The 17985-nt window shown below is 42.1% G+C and overlaps 1 protein-coding gene and 1 non-coding gene across 2 annotated transcripts; both read left to right on the top strand.

The window, feature by feature from the left end:
- The first annotated feature begins 624 nt into the window (after positions 1-624).
- PABIR2 (PABIR family member 2) lies at positions 625-11229 on the top strand. Its single transcript, XM_065643524.1, has 10 exons — positions 625-1074; positions 1550-1628; positions 2946-3002; positions 3377-3420; positions 3503-3557; positions 3783-3884; positions 5248-5336; positions 5906-5970; positions 7657-7753; positions 8866-11229. The coding sequence occupies exons 1-10, from the start codon at positions 959-961 to the stop codon at positions 9014-9016; spliced, it is 855 nt and encodes a 284-aa protein (XP_065499596.1). The 5' UTR covers positions 625-958; the 3' UTR covers positions 9017-11229.
- Positions 8639-8782, top strand: LOC135993710 (small nucleolar RNA U109). Its single transcript, XR_010606908.1, has one exon. It is a non-coding gene; the product is annotated as a small nucleolar RNA U109 (small nucleolar RNA).
- Positions 11230-17985: the final 6756 nt, after the last annotated feature.

Here is a 17985-nt window from a genome sequence, read left to right as displayed (position 1 = left end):
CTTAAATGCAGCCAAGAAATAGAATCATGTGTCTCATAATGAACTTTATGCCAGATTTCTGAAAACAGTGCAGAGGCTCGCGTTCTTGTTACTCATTAAAAAAGTGTTATGTTCCTCAGCAGCAAAGCAAGGCTGGGAAAAACACTGGAAAACTCTACATAATTTAGGTTGAAGAGAGGGACTCCAACCCAGAATGAGGCTGCAAAGCCTTTTACGCCGCCAGCGCTGCCTCCTGCCAGGGCAGGGCACAAGCCCAGCCCGGGACTGACCCAGTTAAGAACACACCGAGAGTTACAGGCAACACCGGCCTCGAACCCGCGTCCTCTGCAATGCCACGCCCCCCGCCAGGCCACGCCTCCGCATGACGCAGCTTTGAGCCTCAGCGCCCATTGTACCGTTTTAAACACACGCCCTGCGCCGTCAGCCAATCAGCGCGCGCTTCCGCTCCGGAGGCTCTCGGGAGTCCGAACGCGGCTGAAGTCAGGGCTCGGGAACGATGGGGGCATGCGCGGTGACGGGTTGCCGTAGGGGAGCGCATGCGCTGTGCAACGCGGGTGCCCTTGGCTCCGCCCCGTCCCCCGCGCATGCGCGCTGTGCGGCGGCGGGCGCGGGGGGGTGTCCGGCCCGCGGCGAGCGCTCCCGGGCGGCGGCGGCGGCGGCAGCGGCGGCGCGGGCAGCGGCGGCGCGCGCGGGGAGCTCGTCCGTCAGCGAGAGCGGCTGGGGGAACGGGCCGCCCCCCGGGCTGCCCCCGGCATGGAGCGCTGCTGGGGCCGCCCCCCTCGCCGGGCCCGGCGCGCCCCCGGCCTCTGCCTGCGGCGCCGCCCGCGGGGCCTGTAGGGGCGGCCGCGCCGCGCCTGGCCGGGGGGAGCGGCGGCATGAGGAGCCGCTGCGGCCGCCGGCAGTGAATGGGCGTCGCGGCGGAGCGGGAGGAGCCGGAGCCGCCGGAGCCGCCGCCGCGATGGCTCAGGAGAAAATGGAGCTGGACCTGGAGCTGCCGCCGGGGAGCGCCGCGGCCCCGAGCGACGGGGGCGGCCTGAGGAGATCGAACAGCGCCCCCCTCATCCACGGGCTCAGGTGAGCGCGGCCCGGCCCGGCCCGCGGCGCCAGCGGCGGCGCTCGGAGCCCCGGCGGCAGCGGGGCCGCCCCGGGAGCGCCCTGTCCGGCGGGGCTCGGTGCAGGGCGGTGTCGCCGCCGCCTGGGCCGCCGCTGTCGGAGCGGGGCGGCCCCGCTGCCGGCCGTGCGGGCCCCCGGCCCTCCTTGCGGAGCTGCTGCGGGGTGAGGCCTCGGGAATGTGTCAGTCGTTTCTCGGAATGTTTGAGTCAAGGTGGCGAGTTACTGCTTGTAACTGCAGAACCGCAGCGTGCGGATCCCCCCGGGCTGCCGGAGGAAAGAGCTTTCTGGGCTCCTTCAGTGAAATCGGCGCTTCTGTTGAAACAAAATGGATGTTATCAGGACGGTGGAGATGGGAGCGTGTATCTAACACTGTGTAGTGTTCAGTAGAACACACCTTGAAAGTTGTTCACAAAGCTTTTTTTTTTCCCCCCTCCAGTGACAACTCACAGGTTTTTCAGCCTTACGTGTTGCGAACTCGCAGGAACAGTACAACAGTTATGAGCCGCCACAGTATGGTAAGGAATCCTAAGCATGTTTTGTTTACACTTCACAGGAAATAATTGGGCTGGAGAAATGAAGTTAAACTTGTTTTATATTTGCACTAAGCATCTTAGCAAGCTTCCAGCCTCCAGAATGTGCAGTTTTTTCACCTGTAACTGCAACCTACAATGAATTAATACTGTTGTATTAACTGTATGTCCCCAAGAGGAGAACAATAGCTGAAGCTATGTGTGATTCCCAGTATTAAGTGCAGTCTTAAAGTTAATTTGGACCTCACCATGGGTTGGAAGAGAAAACTGATGTCACAATTGAAAGTCTTGAAAGGATGTTTTAATTTGTTTTAAAAATAGAAGACATAGTCACAAGTCTTCGTTGACCTGGGTTTTTTTTGACAGGGACGCTCTTTGTTTTTGCAAAGACTGAACATTAGATGTCAGAAAATCACTTAAAGAAGAGTAATTTATTTGCTGCATGATATTCTGCCCTATATTATATAAATCTGGTACTGTACAGTAATGCAGTTATTTAACTTTTCAAAGATGTTGCATTTCTTTTTTTCACCTTTGTCAACGCAGGCATCTATACGTCCTTTTCCAGTAAAATTTTTCTTTCTCCTATAAGGGTAGTGAGGATTACATATTGCTTTTCTCAAAATCCATAAACTTAAACTCCTGAAACATGTTTCTTCTATGTCTTGTATTCCGAAAAAGCAAGATGGAATTTTAGTTAAAAATCTTCTGTTATGAGATTTCTTAAAAATAAGAACCCAGAATTTTGGAACTCAGTAGGGATTTCAGTAGACACGTGGGCATTCTGAGTGGGGACTGTTGGCCCATTTGTATGTGATGGTGGCCAAAGTTGTGGAGGAATCTAATGTGTAATAATTGTACGTAACTGAAAAATCACAAAACTAAAGTAGGGAGCATTGTTCAAGACTGAGCTGAAACACTGAGATTTCTCCTTTACAATAGCCAACTGGTTGAGTAAGTTAGTACAGGAGTTTGGCAGTAGGGAGTTGTATAATGTTCGTAGTTTAATTTATAATACCTTGCTTATCTAAATGGCATATGTAGCTATTTGTGTACTGGAGATGCTAAGCAGTACCCGCTTGCAATGCCACTTGCAGAGTGATAGAATGAATTTGTAAGTGATAAAACAAGTATTTTCTCTTGAAGGTCAGTGTTTTCTTTTTGCAACGTTATTTGAGTCATCCACATGTAGTTGTACAGCTCATTTTTAATTCACTAAGAATGGAGGTGATGGTAAATAGGATGTACACAAGCCGTTCTTGTGTGATTTAGTCATCGTGGCTGTCGCTTTTTTTTTTTCAGTTGTTGTCATCATCTCCTATTCGTATTCCGAGTAGCAGACTTCACCAGATCAGAAGGGTAAGTGTAGTTTTTATCTGTACATTAATAACAGAATGACAAGTATTATATAACATTGAAGTACTTACATAATGGGAGTATCTTTCCTATTGAGTTTTTCAAGTACTAGAAGAAACAGTCTTTTTTTAAGACTTAATTTAAAGAAGTTCCTTGCAAGGCTTATTGTTGTCATGTTTAAACTAATGTGCCTTTTTGAAGTGTTATTTCATTGAAGAGAAACGGTGAGCTGGGCTGGTAGCAGGCTCTTCTTTCTGGAGTGTTTCTGCTGTTAATATTTCAATTCTTACAGCAAATTATAGAATCACAAATGTTACTCCGAGTACCTGTGATGAGTTAAATGTTATGGGGAAACTTACGACACTTATCTCCTGCAGGAGGAAGGAGTGGATTTAATGAACAGAGAAACAGCACATGAAAGGTGAGTGATATTGAAATGAGACGATAATAGCCAGAGTTATCCTTCCTCTTGGTAGCTACTGATGGGATTTTTTGTATTCTAGGGAAGTGCAAACAGCAATGCAGATAAGCCAATCATGGGAGGAAAGTTTGAGCCTGGTAATCTCTTTATAGATGTTTCGTATTTAATTCTACTTTTATACTCAACTGCAAATTTAAGGGAAAGAGAGGAATTAACTGTGAAAATAGTTTAAGAAGAACTAAAGTTCATCTGCTTTAGTTATTTTGTGCATTTAGCCAAATGACTTTTGATTAGAAGGTTTCGCCTTGGATTCTAAGGTAATGTCCTGTACCATGGTTAAATTTGAAACCTTGTATTTACAGAGCGACAATGACTTGGACAAGTCTGAGAAATCCTCCTCCCCAAAGAGAATAGACTTTATTCCAGTTTCGCCTGCACCTTCACCTACAAGAGGAATAGGCAAGGTAGGATAAATGAAATACCAAACTTGGAGAACATTTTAGAATTTTAGAGCAAAGTGAACTGTAAAGATAAGTGTAACTTCACAAATTGTTTGATAGCTTTTTAGAAAAGCACCACCAGCCAACAACAAAAGCGCCCCAACCCAAACCCACTTTTTCTTGGGTTTCTAAGAAACATGTTCTTACCATCTGGAAGCCTGCAGAGTTTAAGCAGTGTGCCAGTTCTGTCACACTGAATGTTTTCAGTGGCCGCTATTTGTGGCATGTTTGGATAGGTTAGTGTTCTGGTTCTAGGGAAGCTGGAGGAGGTCATTAGAGTAATTGGATTTGGCTGCCTGAGTGGGGGGATGCTGGGGAAGAAGCGCCAAAATCAGAATGTATCATATGCGTAGAGTGTAGACAAAGACCAGAAGGTGCAAATCTGAGTGGTGAGAATGAAAATGTGTCCATCAGTTATGGAAAGGAAGGCATAAACTCTCTGTGAAGGATGATTCGGACACGCTGAATTTGCACTGAAGACTGATGGCGGGTTCTGGAAAAAGGGAAGAGGTGGACCTTACATAAACTACCTCTTCCAATGAGCATTGGGAAACTGAAATGTAGCACATTGAAACTGGCGACTGTTTACAGATGGGCTGCTTGACCTTATTTTCCCCCTATTATATGCTTCTGCTTTTTTGTACTGCTACTGTTTTAATTGCATGTCTCTGCCAGTATTGATGCATGGAGCAGCCACATACTGGGTAAATGTGTTCCTGGTACAACACTGATGCTGGTCCTGTACCTTTGGAATCACAACTGTAAAGAGGTGGTAGATACATTTGTATGGTGGCGTAGATACATTTGTAGGTGGCAGAAACATTTGTAGATACATTTGTAGGTGGCAGAAACATTTTTGTGCTTAGCTAGGGCATTCATGGGCTGAGCTCAGATTAGCTGCAGAACTAGAGAACTAAATACTCTGTTCTACTCTGGAATGTAGTGTTAAATTTTCAGGTCAGGTGTATTTTTAATAAACTAAACTGGTTTGTTTAACAACCCCCTTGAAGTAAGTCCTGACTACTGTACTGTACTTCTAAATGTAACAGGAAGAACAGAAACAACCATCTTATTTGGGAAACAGTGTCTGTTTCAAATTCAGATTTCTTGTGGGTTTGAATTTTAGGTTAATCTGAAAAGTGTTGCATTAGCTGGTATAATTTTGCAAGTTAAGTTTTCATGCTTCTAAGACTGCATTTTATTATCTCTGCCTTATTCCGTTACTAGGTTTTCTTTAACTGGGGGTGTTTTGTTTGGAGGGTGGCTGAGAAACACCTGGATATTTAAAAGGAAATTCTGAAGCACGTTACTGTAACTTTTTCTGCAGCAATGTTTTTCACCATCATTGCAAATGTTTGTGAGCAGTAATGGATTGCCTCCAAGTCCTATTCCCAGTCCAACAAGGCGATTCTCCAAGTAAGTGACATTTGCAAGTAACAGGTACACATTGGCTTAAATTCCAAGGCTAGCACGAAGAAGAGTTAAAGCTGATGTTAAAAGATACTTTAGTTTTAGAATAGCTGAAGTATTGCCGCATAAAAATGCTGTGAAAGTTCAGCCTTCACCAAGGGTAGCTTTATGTGGATGCTCTTGTAGCAACCTTCATCAGCTTCAAGCTTGACTTGGTAATTTATGAGGAAATTCCTGGGTACTTTATTCCTGGGAACTTTATTAATTTTGTTAGCATGTCAATTTTATATAAATATTACACACAGTTTATAAATGGATTGAGGTGAGGATGTGATGCACTAAGGGAAGGAGGAGACACTAGAAAATTTATTACAACTTTATGTGGCAGATAATCTGCTCTAATAGGCAGCACTTTGTTATGTATGTATTTGGAGTCCCTAAGCATTCCACTTGTGCGGGAATAGTTTTAAAGAATGTTACATGTGATGTGGTTGTGTTGATGTGATGCTATGTATGGTGGTGTTCTGACTTGGAACCTTTACGGGCCTGACTGAGCATTAGTATTCTCTCTCTAGCAGGAGGAGTCAAAGTCCAATCAACTGTATCAGGCCCAGTGTTCTTGGCCCCATTAAAAGAAAAGGTATGTGTATTTACATTATCAGATGTTTTAACATGGATGTAGTTTTGTAGCTGGATACATTTCTCTCTCTCCCATTTTTTTTTTTGTTCTGTAAATACAATGCACTTGTAACGGCAGTGAATTGGAATTTGCCAGTCGTAATTTAAAAATAGGTTGTAAAGTAGCTAGTCTAAACACAAGAGTGAAGAACTCGAAAAGCAGCTACTGCTTGAAAGAGGCAAACTTTGTTCCACATCAAATTAAACGTTATGAATATTTGTAAGCCCTGACATTCCTAAATGTATCACTGTACAGTGCACACCCTTCAGATCAGCTTAGGAATGTTGCTTATCATGCAGTATCTTCTAAACTTAGTACTGGGTGTTTGTTTTTACTCTGAAAGTTCAGAAGGTGACTGTTCAGAGAAATTGAATAGATCAGAGCCCTTTCCTCCTGAAGGGGCAAAACTGCATTATTTCCTGGAAGTATTCTGTGTTAAGAATACTCAAATTATAGCCAAGAACAAGTCTCCATAGCAGACCTGTAAGATTGAGATGTTTGCAGATGTGCCTCTAGCTATGCTTATCCTTTCTGCATTTTTTTTCTTAACTTAGGCATTCTTAACTGCACCAAAAGCACGTCCTTTTATTTTACAAGAATTATATTTAGCCTTCAAAGAAAGTTAGTATTTATTGGGGGTTTTTTTTAGTACTGCTTTTCCTATTGGATAAAGAATGTTGTCTAATTTATATTGAATTGACAGGGGAGAGAGACAAGTTTTCTCATGGACGCCAATTCTTTATTGGCTGTTATTTCCTATGAATTTTAGAGGTATTAAAAATTAAACAAAAGTTTATCAAGCTCGATGATCAACAGGGAGTAGATATTCATACTGTGGTGTTTTACTTTAAACATTTTACACTAGACTTTTACTCTTTCATACGTTTTTGTTGTCAAACCAAAAATATCCTGTAGCGGAGAGGTTTTGTGTTCTTTTTTATTTTTTTAAGCTTGTTATTGGCCAGTTCGTGGTATTTCCAATGTGTCCATTGTACAGAAGCTATTAATGAGCTACCTCATTCTCAGGGCAGATTAAACTAAACAGATAATATGAATTCTCCTCATCATGTTTAATCTTTTAATGTCAGCAGATGATTACAGGTACAAAGATAGTCTGATCCATGATGAGTAAGTGGAAATGCATACACGTGCCAATTTTTTTCGATTCAGCTTTTCTATAAAAGTGTGCATATGCGTCAGAATTTGTGGTACGCAGGAGGGTGAAACTGTGAACCAAGCTGGCATTCCTATTTTCATAATTACTAAGGATTTTAATGTATGTATTTTGGCTTATGTCAGTTGCCTTATCTCAACTGCTTATTTAAAATTAAGTCACAGTAATTAGTTTGCTTTAGGTTATTTTGTCTGATTGTAGTCTAAGTAGGAAGTGCCTGGTTTTGTGTCTTGGAGATCGTTGTAACCACTCAGATACTGCTGAAGCGTTAGTTAAATTAAGGATGGACTGGGTGGTTAGACAACAGCTGGCATCAAATTCATGGGCTTGGTTGGCCGAATGAGAGGACTTACCGTGTTACAGATGCAACCTTGCTCTCTTATGGGACAAACCTCTCTTTTACAATAGACAACTATTAAATGGATGTTCCAGAGACTCAAGTGAAGCTTGATTATTTGCACTATTTTCCTTAGGTGAAATGGAAACTGAAAGTCAGCCAAAGAGACTTTTTCAAGGAACAACCAACATGCTTTCTCCAGATGTTACACATCTGACGGATCTCAGTTCATGGTAAAATATTTCATGTGCCCTGAAATGCCGAAACAGGCCATGTGAATTTATCACAAGCTTTCTTGGTTTGTTTGTGCTTTTATTTATTTTCTTTTTTTCCCAGAAAAAAAATAGTTTGTGTGTAGCTTGCATATGTGTATTACTGGGAACTATTCCTGATGTAGTGTAGTGTGAAAATGTTCCTGCTCCTTCGATCAGATCTTCCTGAGCAGACTCTAGCCTAGATTTTTGTGTATCATATCTTTTATACTGAATATAATTGTTACAAATCCCTGTTGGTTCATAAGCAAAGTTACTTCACTTCAAAGATGCTTCATCATTTCAGTATGTTGTAGGCAGTGGTCATGTAGTATCTGTGGTTCTTATTGGAATACTTAGAAAATGTGTGTGTGAATAGTTACTGCAGTTACGTAATTCATGTTGATACACTCATGACTTTTTAGTGTTATAGTCTGTCTCCTTTCTGTATTATGATCATAGAAAGCCGAGTTCTTTTTTGTGTCTAGAGTCAGATACTAAATATTCTAAAACATCAACTCTCTGTTATTGCAATATCAGTTTACCTACAGACTTTAAACTGCCTAGAAATATGGTTTTGGGTGTTGCTTCCAGCTAAATTGCAAAATCATCAATTTATGTGCCATTTGGAATCTTGGAAGCTTCAAAATCCAAACACAGGAATTCCTTACTCACAAGGGAAAAATATGTTTCAAAATCTTGTTTTGAGTAGTGCAACATTGAAGAACATGCTAGCTAATTAATGGCATCTTTGCTACATTGCTGACTAGATTCTTACTATTCCATTCCTATAACCTTGTAGAGTTTTATTCTCATGAGTTTTCACCTCCTTTCTATAACTGGTTAAAATCAGAGTCTTAATTTATTCTGCATGTTAAAAAAAAAAAAATTCTGCTCCTCGTTCCCATGAGGAGCATGAATATATATATAACATGCTACAGAAAACAAGGAGTTTTCAGGGCTGCCAGTCTTGCAGTAAAGACTGAGTGGTAGTATAGGTCTCCTACATCTTTTCTACAAAGGCGGCAGTACATTAGCTTTGTGCACAAACTCCATGTGCCCATGTTGCTAAAATCCTTTTTCTTTTTCCCCAGCCTGTCTTCAGATATTCTTGATGGGAGTAGCAGCAGCGTTGGCTCTTCCTCGGACTCGCTGACTAAAGGCAGCATAACCACCGAGTCCCCAGTGACGTGCTCCAACTCCTGCGCTTCCTTCATTCTGATGGATGATCTCTCACCGAAGTGACTTACCGAGCTCCGAGTCCGTGTCCGGCTGTGCTGTTCCTGTGCTGTACACTTGTACAGAGAAACGAACTCTGATGCTTGAACCATTAACACGTGGATTATAAAAAGGAAAAAAAAATTATCGTAACTGTAATCCTTGGTGACTTTCCAGTGATTTTGATTTATCCATTCAATGGACATTGTAGACCATATTAATGTTTGGTTTTGCGAATTTATTTTTTAAACAAGATGTCTGCTCAGATTATACTGATTTTTTTTGCTTTCAGGAACTTGCATACAGATTTTGATTCCAAGAATAGGTATATACCTATTAGTGTTGCAATTTTTAGGAAAATACTTCTATCATTATCGTGGTCAATATGTCTAGGGAAATAATTTGGTTTGGAAGGATTTGAAAATACTAATTTATTCTCTGGCACTTCTACCTTTGAGTAAAACTCTTCTTGCTTTTTTCAGTTGCTAGCCTCAAATTCTCTTACATAAGGGAGAAAAAAATCTTTTATTTTCTTAGTGCTGCTAGTTGTTTTTAGTACAGAAGACCACAGTGGGGCTAGAATTCTCACTCTATTCCATTAAAAAAAAATCACAATAAAATAACCAATGACTGACACATTTCCTGTCAGTGAAGAAATAATACTCTACAAACATGATTACAATAGTTCTCTCCCCAGGTCCTTTATCCTACAGATTGTATGAAATAAGGTCAATATTCGGGAAGATTTGGCCAAGGGAAACAAATCCATGCCTCGATCTAAGACATACAGCGCAGATAAGTTATTTGAACTACTGTGTAGGAGAACCGTGCATGGCACCGTCGATGTCTCCTGTGGTATTGAGGTCACCGGTATTTTTGTGCCTTAGGGGACCTTGTTACAAGAATTATGGAATGTAAACCAGAGGGGTGGGTGGGAAAAGTCCTTTGTGTCTAGGCTGTTCATAGAGCGCTTCCCGAGCCTGTCGGCGATGCCGCTTCCCTCCCCGCGGTGGGTGCTCCTCGCCAGGTGCTGTGGGCAGCTTTTGTACCTTTGTGGGTCACAAGCGGCTCGGTGAACAGTCTGTTTCTGAGGAAAGACTTTAAAAGTTTGAATTTAATACGAGCTCTGCAAATTGCTTGGCTAAGGAGTTATATTTCAGCTATGAGTAGTCTTGATACAGTACCTTGGTCGGTCTGAGGTAAGACAATAGATATTTTACTTTTTAAAGACTTTAACGGGGCAAAATAAATCCGTTTGTAATCTACTGTGTTATGCTATTTATTATTTATAACTATGTAAAAAGTCTGTGGTGATGAATTATAGTATTTTTTTATGATTGAATAAGTTTTTTATGTTCAGTAATTGCTGGCTGGTTTGTATTTAATACGCAACATTGTCTGCCAGAATCGTAAGCTTACATTTTTGAATGTTTGTAACATAAATGCTTTTGTTATCTAAAAGTACAACTTCTGATCTTTTTGAAAGAAAATAGCACTGAATTTAAAGTAAGATTATGTGCTTTAGAAGTGAGCACAATCTCTGGCAATACTGTCTGGCTAAAAAGGGGAGGGGGAGAGCCGTAGTTTTTTTCTGTTTCTGCCATTGAGTTTCCAGAAGATGTGTACATACCAGTTTATTTTTAAAAGTGTTTCCATTAAATTGTGACAAGTACCATAATGGGCCAACAGTGGCACTATCATTTGTATGATCATTTTCACCTGTGGAGCATTAGTTCCCCACCTCAAATAAATGTGCATATTGTAAAATATTGTCCACTGGTGCCATTTTTAAATGAGCTCTGCAGTATTGAGTGTTAATTTTATTTGTAAATGCACAGTGCTATTTCTTGAATTTTTGATGTCTTAAATCGCTTAATTATTTTTTTATTCATGCTTGTACCTTCTCTGCCTTCTTGATGCTCGAAGGCGGTTTTTACATTTGCAAAATATTGATAAATGGTCTGTGATGAACTCCAACCTGTTACCTGTGCCCCAGTTTCATGATACCGTGCTTTTATTGGTACTGTGATTGAGAAACCTGAACAAGGGGTGGCAGAAGGGGGAATCTTAGTGCATGCTTTCTTCAACCTGAGAAGAGCATACGTATTGCTTATTTTTGGCTGATTTACCTGTACAATTGATGTATTCCAGATTTGTTTGTTAGTGGAGAGTCTTATATAAGTGCTGGCCTTTGTAAACATTAGAATGTAAGCTTCATAAAGCAAACGCACAAATATTCACTCTTGTTACAGCTTTTTTTTTTGTTGTGTTCTGGCTACACTCCACTCTTCGGAAGACATTGCTCTTTTATAAAATGTATCCGTAATACACACACATATTGTGTCTGTTGTTTCAAAGTTAATGTCATTGTGTAGTGTGATAGGTCACATTTAGGACCGCATTCTGTTGCACACACATAGCTCTAAGACCACTTGTTCATTTTAAAACTGAGTTTTCTGGTACTCTGACAGGTGATATTTGCACTTAACTGCACGTGAGTTGCTGCCGCTTACAGAGTCAACCTATATTGCGCTGTAAAGGCTGGTGCAGCATCCTCTAAACTGACTAAAGTTGTGTTTCTGGATTTATTGACTGTCTTGTCTGTAATGAATTAGATACCAGTTTGGGGAAAAATGCCAGCTGGTGCTGCTAGTCAGCTTTAATATCTAACTATTGACATTTAACAACTGGTTTTTATGACTTGACCAGCCTTATTTGTGCTGAATTGCCGTGATGAGTGTCTGAGAATTCCTGTCTTACCTTCCTCTCTTTTTTTTTTTTTTAATAAGGAAACATTAATGCATATCTCGTGCTGAGAATCACCAGTTATGACTTACCTTTAATGTTTTAACTGTTGAGAAGAAAGTTAAAATACCAGCGTAATTCAAGCAGCATTTTAGGCAGACTGTTTTTAATCCGTTAATTAGCACAGCATTAAGATGTTGGTCTCTGTACAGCTCATTGACTAGCGCTGCCTTTAGATCATATCCAAAGCACGCTGAATCCTCGTTTTGTGGGCTTAAAATGCTGGCAGGATTTTACCGCTGGTTTAGAAAAATGTGTGTGTCAGCTGTGGAACTCTGTGTTTTGATAATATCAAGTGTTCTGAATCAGGAAATGGATCACAGTGTGCATGTTTCATTTTCCTTCATTGAATTTCAAATCGGGGATCATGGGCCCGAAAGCCTGTATTTAAGGGGCTGTTTTTCTGACTCTATGTGATTAAATACTTTCTCCTACAATGAAGGTAATTAAACTGTCAGTGAGTGAGAATATAAATGAGAGTCCTGCAGGCCTTATTGGAAAACACGAAATGCACGAGGAAAGCTATACTGTATAAAAACAGTAAAGTGCGATTTTTTTTCTTTTCCAAAGTCGCAATAAAAATAGAGGACTCATTTTAACAATTCAAAATGCTAAAAACATTTTAAATGTAAGGCTTTACCTTGGCACACTTCTCTCGACAGAACCACGTTGGGGGCTGGATGCAGAGGTTAACTTGAGCAGGCTTAGGCGGGTTTGGAACTCTAATATTCTGGTGTACAAACACAATGGACTAGCCTTGGGAAGTTATTTTTTGCAAATATTCACATTCTTATCTGTAGACCCTGCTAATAAATTGTGTGACAACAAAGACAAGAACTTGTTTTTCCTGGAGGAATTTCATCTGCATGTAATCTTCCTGGTAAGTTCATAATAAAATAGCTTTGCGTTAATATGGATTGAAATATTCCATGAAGTCATAGGACTGTTTCATTTGCTTTTTTGGAGTAAAGGCCAAGGAATATTTTTGGAGCTATACAATCTGCCTCTTGTATTCCAAGGCTATTATATAAATGGCAACTGTCCATGGTAAGTGGAAAGGGACTTTGCCTACCATTCAATGTTTCAGTCTCTCTTGAGATCTGTTAAATAATCCTTAGCAAATCCGGTGATGGATGTAAGACGGGTCACTGAAGGTACCAGATGACCCAGTGAGGATGCGTTAGCCAGCTCTTTTGACTGTAAATTAGAGTTTTAGCCCTGAGATGTAGGCCTAGCTTACCCAACAACTAATTTCCAAATGAAAAATGCATTTTTCAAGCAACTGAGACATTCGTGAGGATCTGTGCTGTTCAAACTCAGATGAAAATGCTCCTCGTTGTCAAGTCTAGGACTGTTTCGCCCAATCTGCCCACAAAAGAGCAAGCTCTGCTTGCCGGTCAGGATTAGAGTAGCAGTTGCCTCTGTTTTAGCCATCTTTGGAGAGGGCAGGGAGCTGGTGGTTGGGTTTCCTCGAGGACTGGTTATCTAATTCACGGCTAAGGCCTTTGTCATCAGGCTAACACCAAAAGTAGATGTTGTTTTAGAGCAGGTCTACTTTCTGAGAGAGTAAATAGGCTTCAGAGCTGGTTTAAGCACGGTAGTCCGGGTTTGCTTCCTGCTGGGGATGAAGATCTCCCCGTGAGCAGGTTTGGTGACGGGGCTCGGCGCTGCCATCCCCATAAATACAAATGCACACAACCTCCACTTTTAACTCGTACACGTACCTCAAGGCTATCCTTTTTATTAGTGTACTGGGCACTTAACGGAAGTCTCTTGTTTCAATCCAAACCATTTTGCATTAAAGCTGCTTTTTATTACTTGCTTTTAGATCTTAAAGCCTTTTGATATGGGGCCTATTGGGCCTTGGTCTGAGTTTTGCCTCCGATTAGCACGGCAGGGCAAACATTTGCTTTTTAAACCTGGAGAGATTTGTTTTGTTCTTCTTGCATTATGAAGTTTGGAAATGCAGAGCAGAGACGTTCTTGCTCTTAACAAAGAATGGATGCTAGCTTTGGTGATCGCAAAAGATTGTGGAGTTTTAAAAGAAATAAGACCTGAAAACACAGAACAAAAACCCCCTATTTTTAGCGAACAAATTTGGCTGGTTTGAGATCAGGATTTTTTTTTTTAAATTTATTTTTAAATGTAGGCAGTAGTCTTTTGAATACATCATTACTAATAGCAACAGAATCCAATATGCTTTCACCCCCAAAACATTTTTCCTTACTGTGAAGTAAGAATTTATTACAGAAAGACCACAGGTTTTGTTCATCTCTAACGAACAGAGGGCACGGCCTATCTCAGGGCTCTGAATAATAATAAGTTTGAATAAAAATAAGTTTCCTGTGATTCGACAGGCCCATGAGTGACACCAGGCTGTCTGGCAGTTCCCTCCTGTCCAAAAAGCATCATCTTGGACTATATAATAATTCTAACACCTTTAGTCTGCCTTAGCTTATTTCTGAGGGCTATAAGATTTTTACCTTTTACACAAACACAATTATTATTTGCTGTTAATTACGGTAGGTTGACTGTCTTACTAAACAGCTGCGGTAAAATTCCTGGTGGACTTTGTGGACTTTTGCATGTCTCTGGTTTTGGGGTATAACAGAGTATGGGATTTTTGATTAATTTTCAGATAACACAATGTGTGTCTTCTGGAAGAATTGTCCATTGTGTTTTGATTCTGCAAGGCATTTGGATATAGTTTATGCAGAAGCCTGTATAAAAGTAACTCCTATTTAACAATATGAGTCAAATGAATCTTGGAGAAAATGACGTGAGTTTGTTTTTTCAGAGGCTGCCCGATTTAATCCTTGCATCACCTAAAGAAACCTCCTGCATTCTGCCACAATCTCCACCACTTTTGAACTGTCCCCAAAGTTAAGTAAGCTGGCGGAAGTGCCAGGCTATTATTTGTATTGGGGTAGTTTATAGTGCAGATTATGAAAACCCTATTGTGCTAGAACAAAAAGATTTTCCTCGCCTCAAATAATTTGCAATTTAAATTTGTCATGAGAACTGTGACAGTTTATCAACGCAATGTATAGTTAACAATTTTTTTGGTATAAAATACTTGGGGTCTCTAATACACCGGTAGGAAGCAGGTGGTATCAAAAACTATGGGCCAAAGTAGAATAAAGATACCGCTAGTATCTTTAATTAGTCCAGAATGTAAATCTGAAAGTTGTATCTGGCCTCTGACAAAGAAAACCTTTTGCTCTACAAGCCCCTAAAATTTTGGAAAAATTCAGCTACTGCCGTGAACTTAGCAGCTCAGTCTCAACCCTGGTTAAGTATCAACGCTTCTCTACTTATGACCAGAATCTCCAAGAATTTGCAAGAAAAATAAATGTGAGGGGGGAGCTAGAATAAAAATGCCTCTGTGCCTATGCTGTATGAGTATTGGTTTGAAAAATGATACAGAGAACAAAGCACAGTGATTTGGGACAAATGTGCTTTAAATAAGAGTAGAGGATGTGCTACATATAGTACGTGTAACATCTTGTTTGTGTGCAAGAACGGACTGTGAAAGAAACAGCTTTGTGTGGGAGAAACGACATCAAAGAGCCTGAAAGAACCAGCACTTTAATAGGAAACATTTGCCTTTCGAGGACTATTATTGCTGCTGGTCAGTTCTTTTTTCTTCCTGATTTTTGTTTCCCTCCTGTATTAAAACCCAGCAGCAGGGACAATGTGGGGCAGCACGGGTAGGGTGGGCCAGATAGGCAATCAGGAGGGGTATGGGGGGCTGGCTGCATTTGTGTGTCCTTTCCTCCTGCCCCCTTTACACCGAGTTTGCATCTGCCTTGAAGGTTACGGTTGTGTTTGTTGGCCAACCGAAGCAAGGCTGGATGCTCAACTGCTTGTCTTTAGCAGCAGTCACTGGAGGGGATTACTGGTTTCTATCAAACATCGGGGTATGTTCTAGACATCAGTCGGCAAAACTTTTCACGGGGGTAGAGGGGAAATGAGAGGCGAATTGAGGGTGTAGGATTAGGACAGAGATGCCCAAAGAGCTGTGAGCACAGTGGGAGAGCATGGGGGCCCTGGTGAGACAAGGGACTGTAGAGAAAGCACCACAGCAGAGCAGGAGGAGGAATGTCACCCAGCCGGAAGGCGATGGCATGGCAGGGCTGGAGGTCAGTCCACCTGCTTGGTGTGGAGAAAGCGACGGTTTTCCTGCGACGCGTTATGGTTATCCTTGTTGCCAACCAAAGGCTCATGCTGTGGAAAAGGGGTTGTGGTTATAGCTGTGTGCAGACAGCCAGCCAGCCAAGCTATAGCCACATCTTACAACTTGCACTTATCGGGCTTTACCAGATAGTTTTTTGAGAGCATCTGAAGTTTTTCAGCCTCGTTCTGCATTAGCAACAAGGAACTTAGTGCATATAGTACTTATGATGAGCATAAGTGCCAGCACGCACAACGCGCATCTCGCTGTGTTGGGTGATTTGGACCAGAGCGGGGAAGTTAATGGTGATCTGGTGACCACAGGATGGCGTATCATGGCTTGCAAAGCACAGACCCGTACTTAACGAGCAGTGGTGATACCAGCCCAGGTGTGTCTAAACTGTGTTCATCCCGCCGCTTCTATTGCTAGAAATTTCAAATGTTTTTTTTTTTTCTTTTCACTCCCAATGTAACCTCCTCCTTCCAGATCAAATACTAGCTTTCCAGAGTGAGGTTTGGACTTCATTGTACCAATAACCTTAAAACTGATAAAAAATAAAAGCTGAATGTTCTTTGGTTATAAGAATGAGACGATCTCATGCTAGAGGAGAATTTGATCAAATGTACTGACAACCTGAAAGGAATGGAAAGGCCCTGCTTATAGCAAGAGAGGTTTTCTAGGCATATACTGCATATTGGCTGTTTTCTCAGCCCCGTGAAGTCTTTTAGAAGCGTGGCATGGCATAGTTCAGTTGGGTTTAGTGAATTGCAGTGTACAAGCTGTTTTTTTTTTTTCCTGAAGTGCTGATGCTGCTGTGTTCCCATCAGACCTCACGCAGGAGGCGTCTTTCTGTTATTTCCCTGTGCGGGCACACGCAGACCTGGATTTTGGAGAATTTAAAGCGGCTGCAGCTTTGTAACCTGCAGCACAAAAGGACATCTACCTGCACGGAGTGAGAGTGACCACGGAGCTGTGCTTTGGTGTCATGTCCAGGTGAGTGCCTGGATAAGCTTGGCTAGAATATGCCTTGGTGTCTGCTGCTGCTTTTGGCATAGGTTGGATTATTTACCGCTAACCAAGATGCGAAAACAAGCAAGCAGCCGCCTTGGGCTGTGTGCTGGAGAGCTGCCTGCAGGGTTACAGCGTGGGCCTGGGAAGGTCTGACCTTGCAGCTCTAAGCCAGCCTAGCGAGGAGGTGGGGGAAGAAGGATGAGCCCGATCTTCACGAAGTGCTTTGAGATCTCTCCATGGCCAGTGCTGTGCAAGCGCTGAGTTCTGCCCGCACCGTTGCTGCTGGGAGTTGTGGTTTGGCCCCCAGATCAGCCACTGGCCCTGTCGTGCCTGTGCCGCACGTAGTTTTGACTTGGGTTGGGAGCGGTTTCGCTGCTCTTTCATAGTTTGCCTTCTCCTTCGCACGTCTCCAGCAGGAAGCGCAGATTCAGCAGGCATTGTGTGCTCCCGCAGCCCGCCAGCTGCCTTGCTGAAGCTAATTCACAATTCAAGTCACTCCTGATAAGTTTGCAAACAATGTGCAGTGATTTCTGAGCTAGATAGCAGCTGAGCTGAACTCCTCGGTTTCCAGCCTGTCAGCTGAATGAAGCCATAGGTTTATTTTGTCAAGATCACGGGTCAAACCTGATTTTAACGATTTGTGCTGCTGTGATGTCTCATAAATTTCTTATTTTTTTAGGAATAACTTCAAGTGAGTGTCATCATTATTGTTAAAACTCTCAAGTGAGTGTGTGAAGGCACAAAGAGGGCACATGGTTAGTACTGGTTTACTATCAGCTAGGAATTGAACTCAGGACTTCTGACTTGCAGTTTAGTTCTTTGATCACTGGGTAATTCTGTTACCCCCTTTATAACGCACTGAAATAGCCTGGGAATAACTCCAGTGAAAACAAGAGCAACATTTTTTTCTCACATTCCGTGTGGCAGCCACCAAAAGTGTGCGCTGAAGAACGGCCCCGGAGGAAGCAACTCGGCGCTCGTGGCTCGCCAGCCCCGGCAGGAACCA

This window comes from Caloenas nicobarica, chromosome 12 (assembly GCF_036013445.1).
Source record: "Caloenas nicobarica isolate bCalNic1 chromosome 12, bCalNic1.hap1, whole genome shotgun sequence".
NCBI classification, from domain to species: Eukaryota; Metazoa; Chordata; class Aves; order Columbiformes; family Columbidae; genus Caloenas; species Caloenas nicobarica.
Note: the sequence above shows the minus strand (reverse complement) of the source record. Positions and strands in the feature narration are given on the sequence as shown.

Excerpts from the sequence above, each read along its gene's own strand:
- PABIR2 (XM_065643524.1), top strand. The coding sequence starts at position 959 with ATGGCTCAGGAGAAAATGGAGCTGGACCTGGAGCTGCCGCCGGGGAGC. Across the intron at positions 1,629-2,945 it reads TTATGAGCCGCCACAGTATG|TTGTTGTCATCATCTCCTAT; the intron begins GTAAGGAATCCT and ends TTTTTTTTTCAG. Across the intron at positions 3,885-5,247 it reads CTACAAGAGGAATAGGCAAG|CAATGTTTTTCACCATCATT; the intron begins GTAGGATAAATG and ends CTTTTTCTGCAG.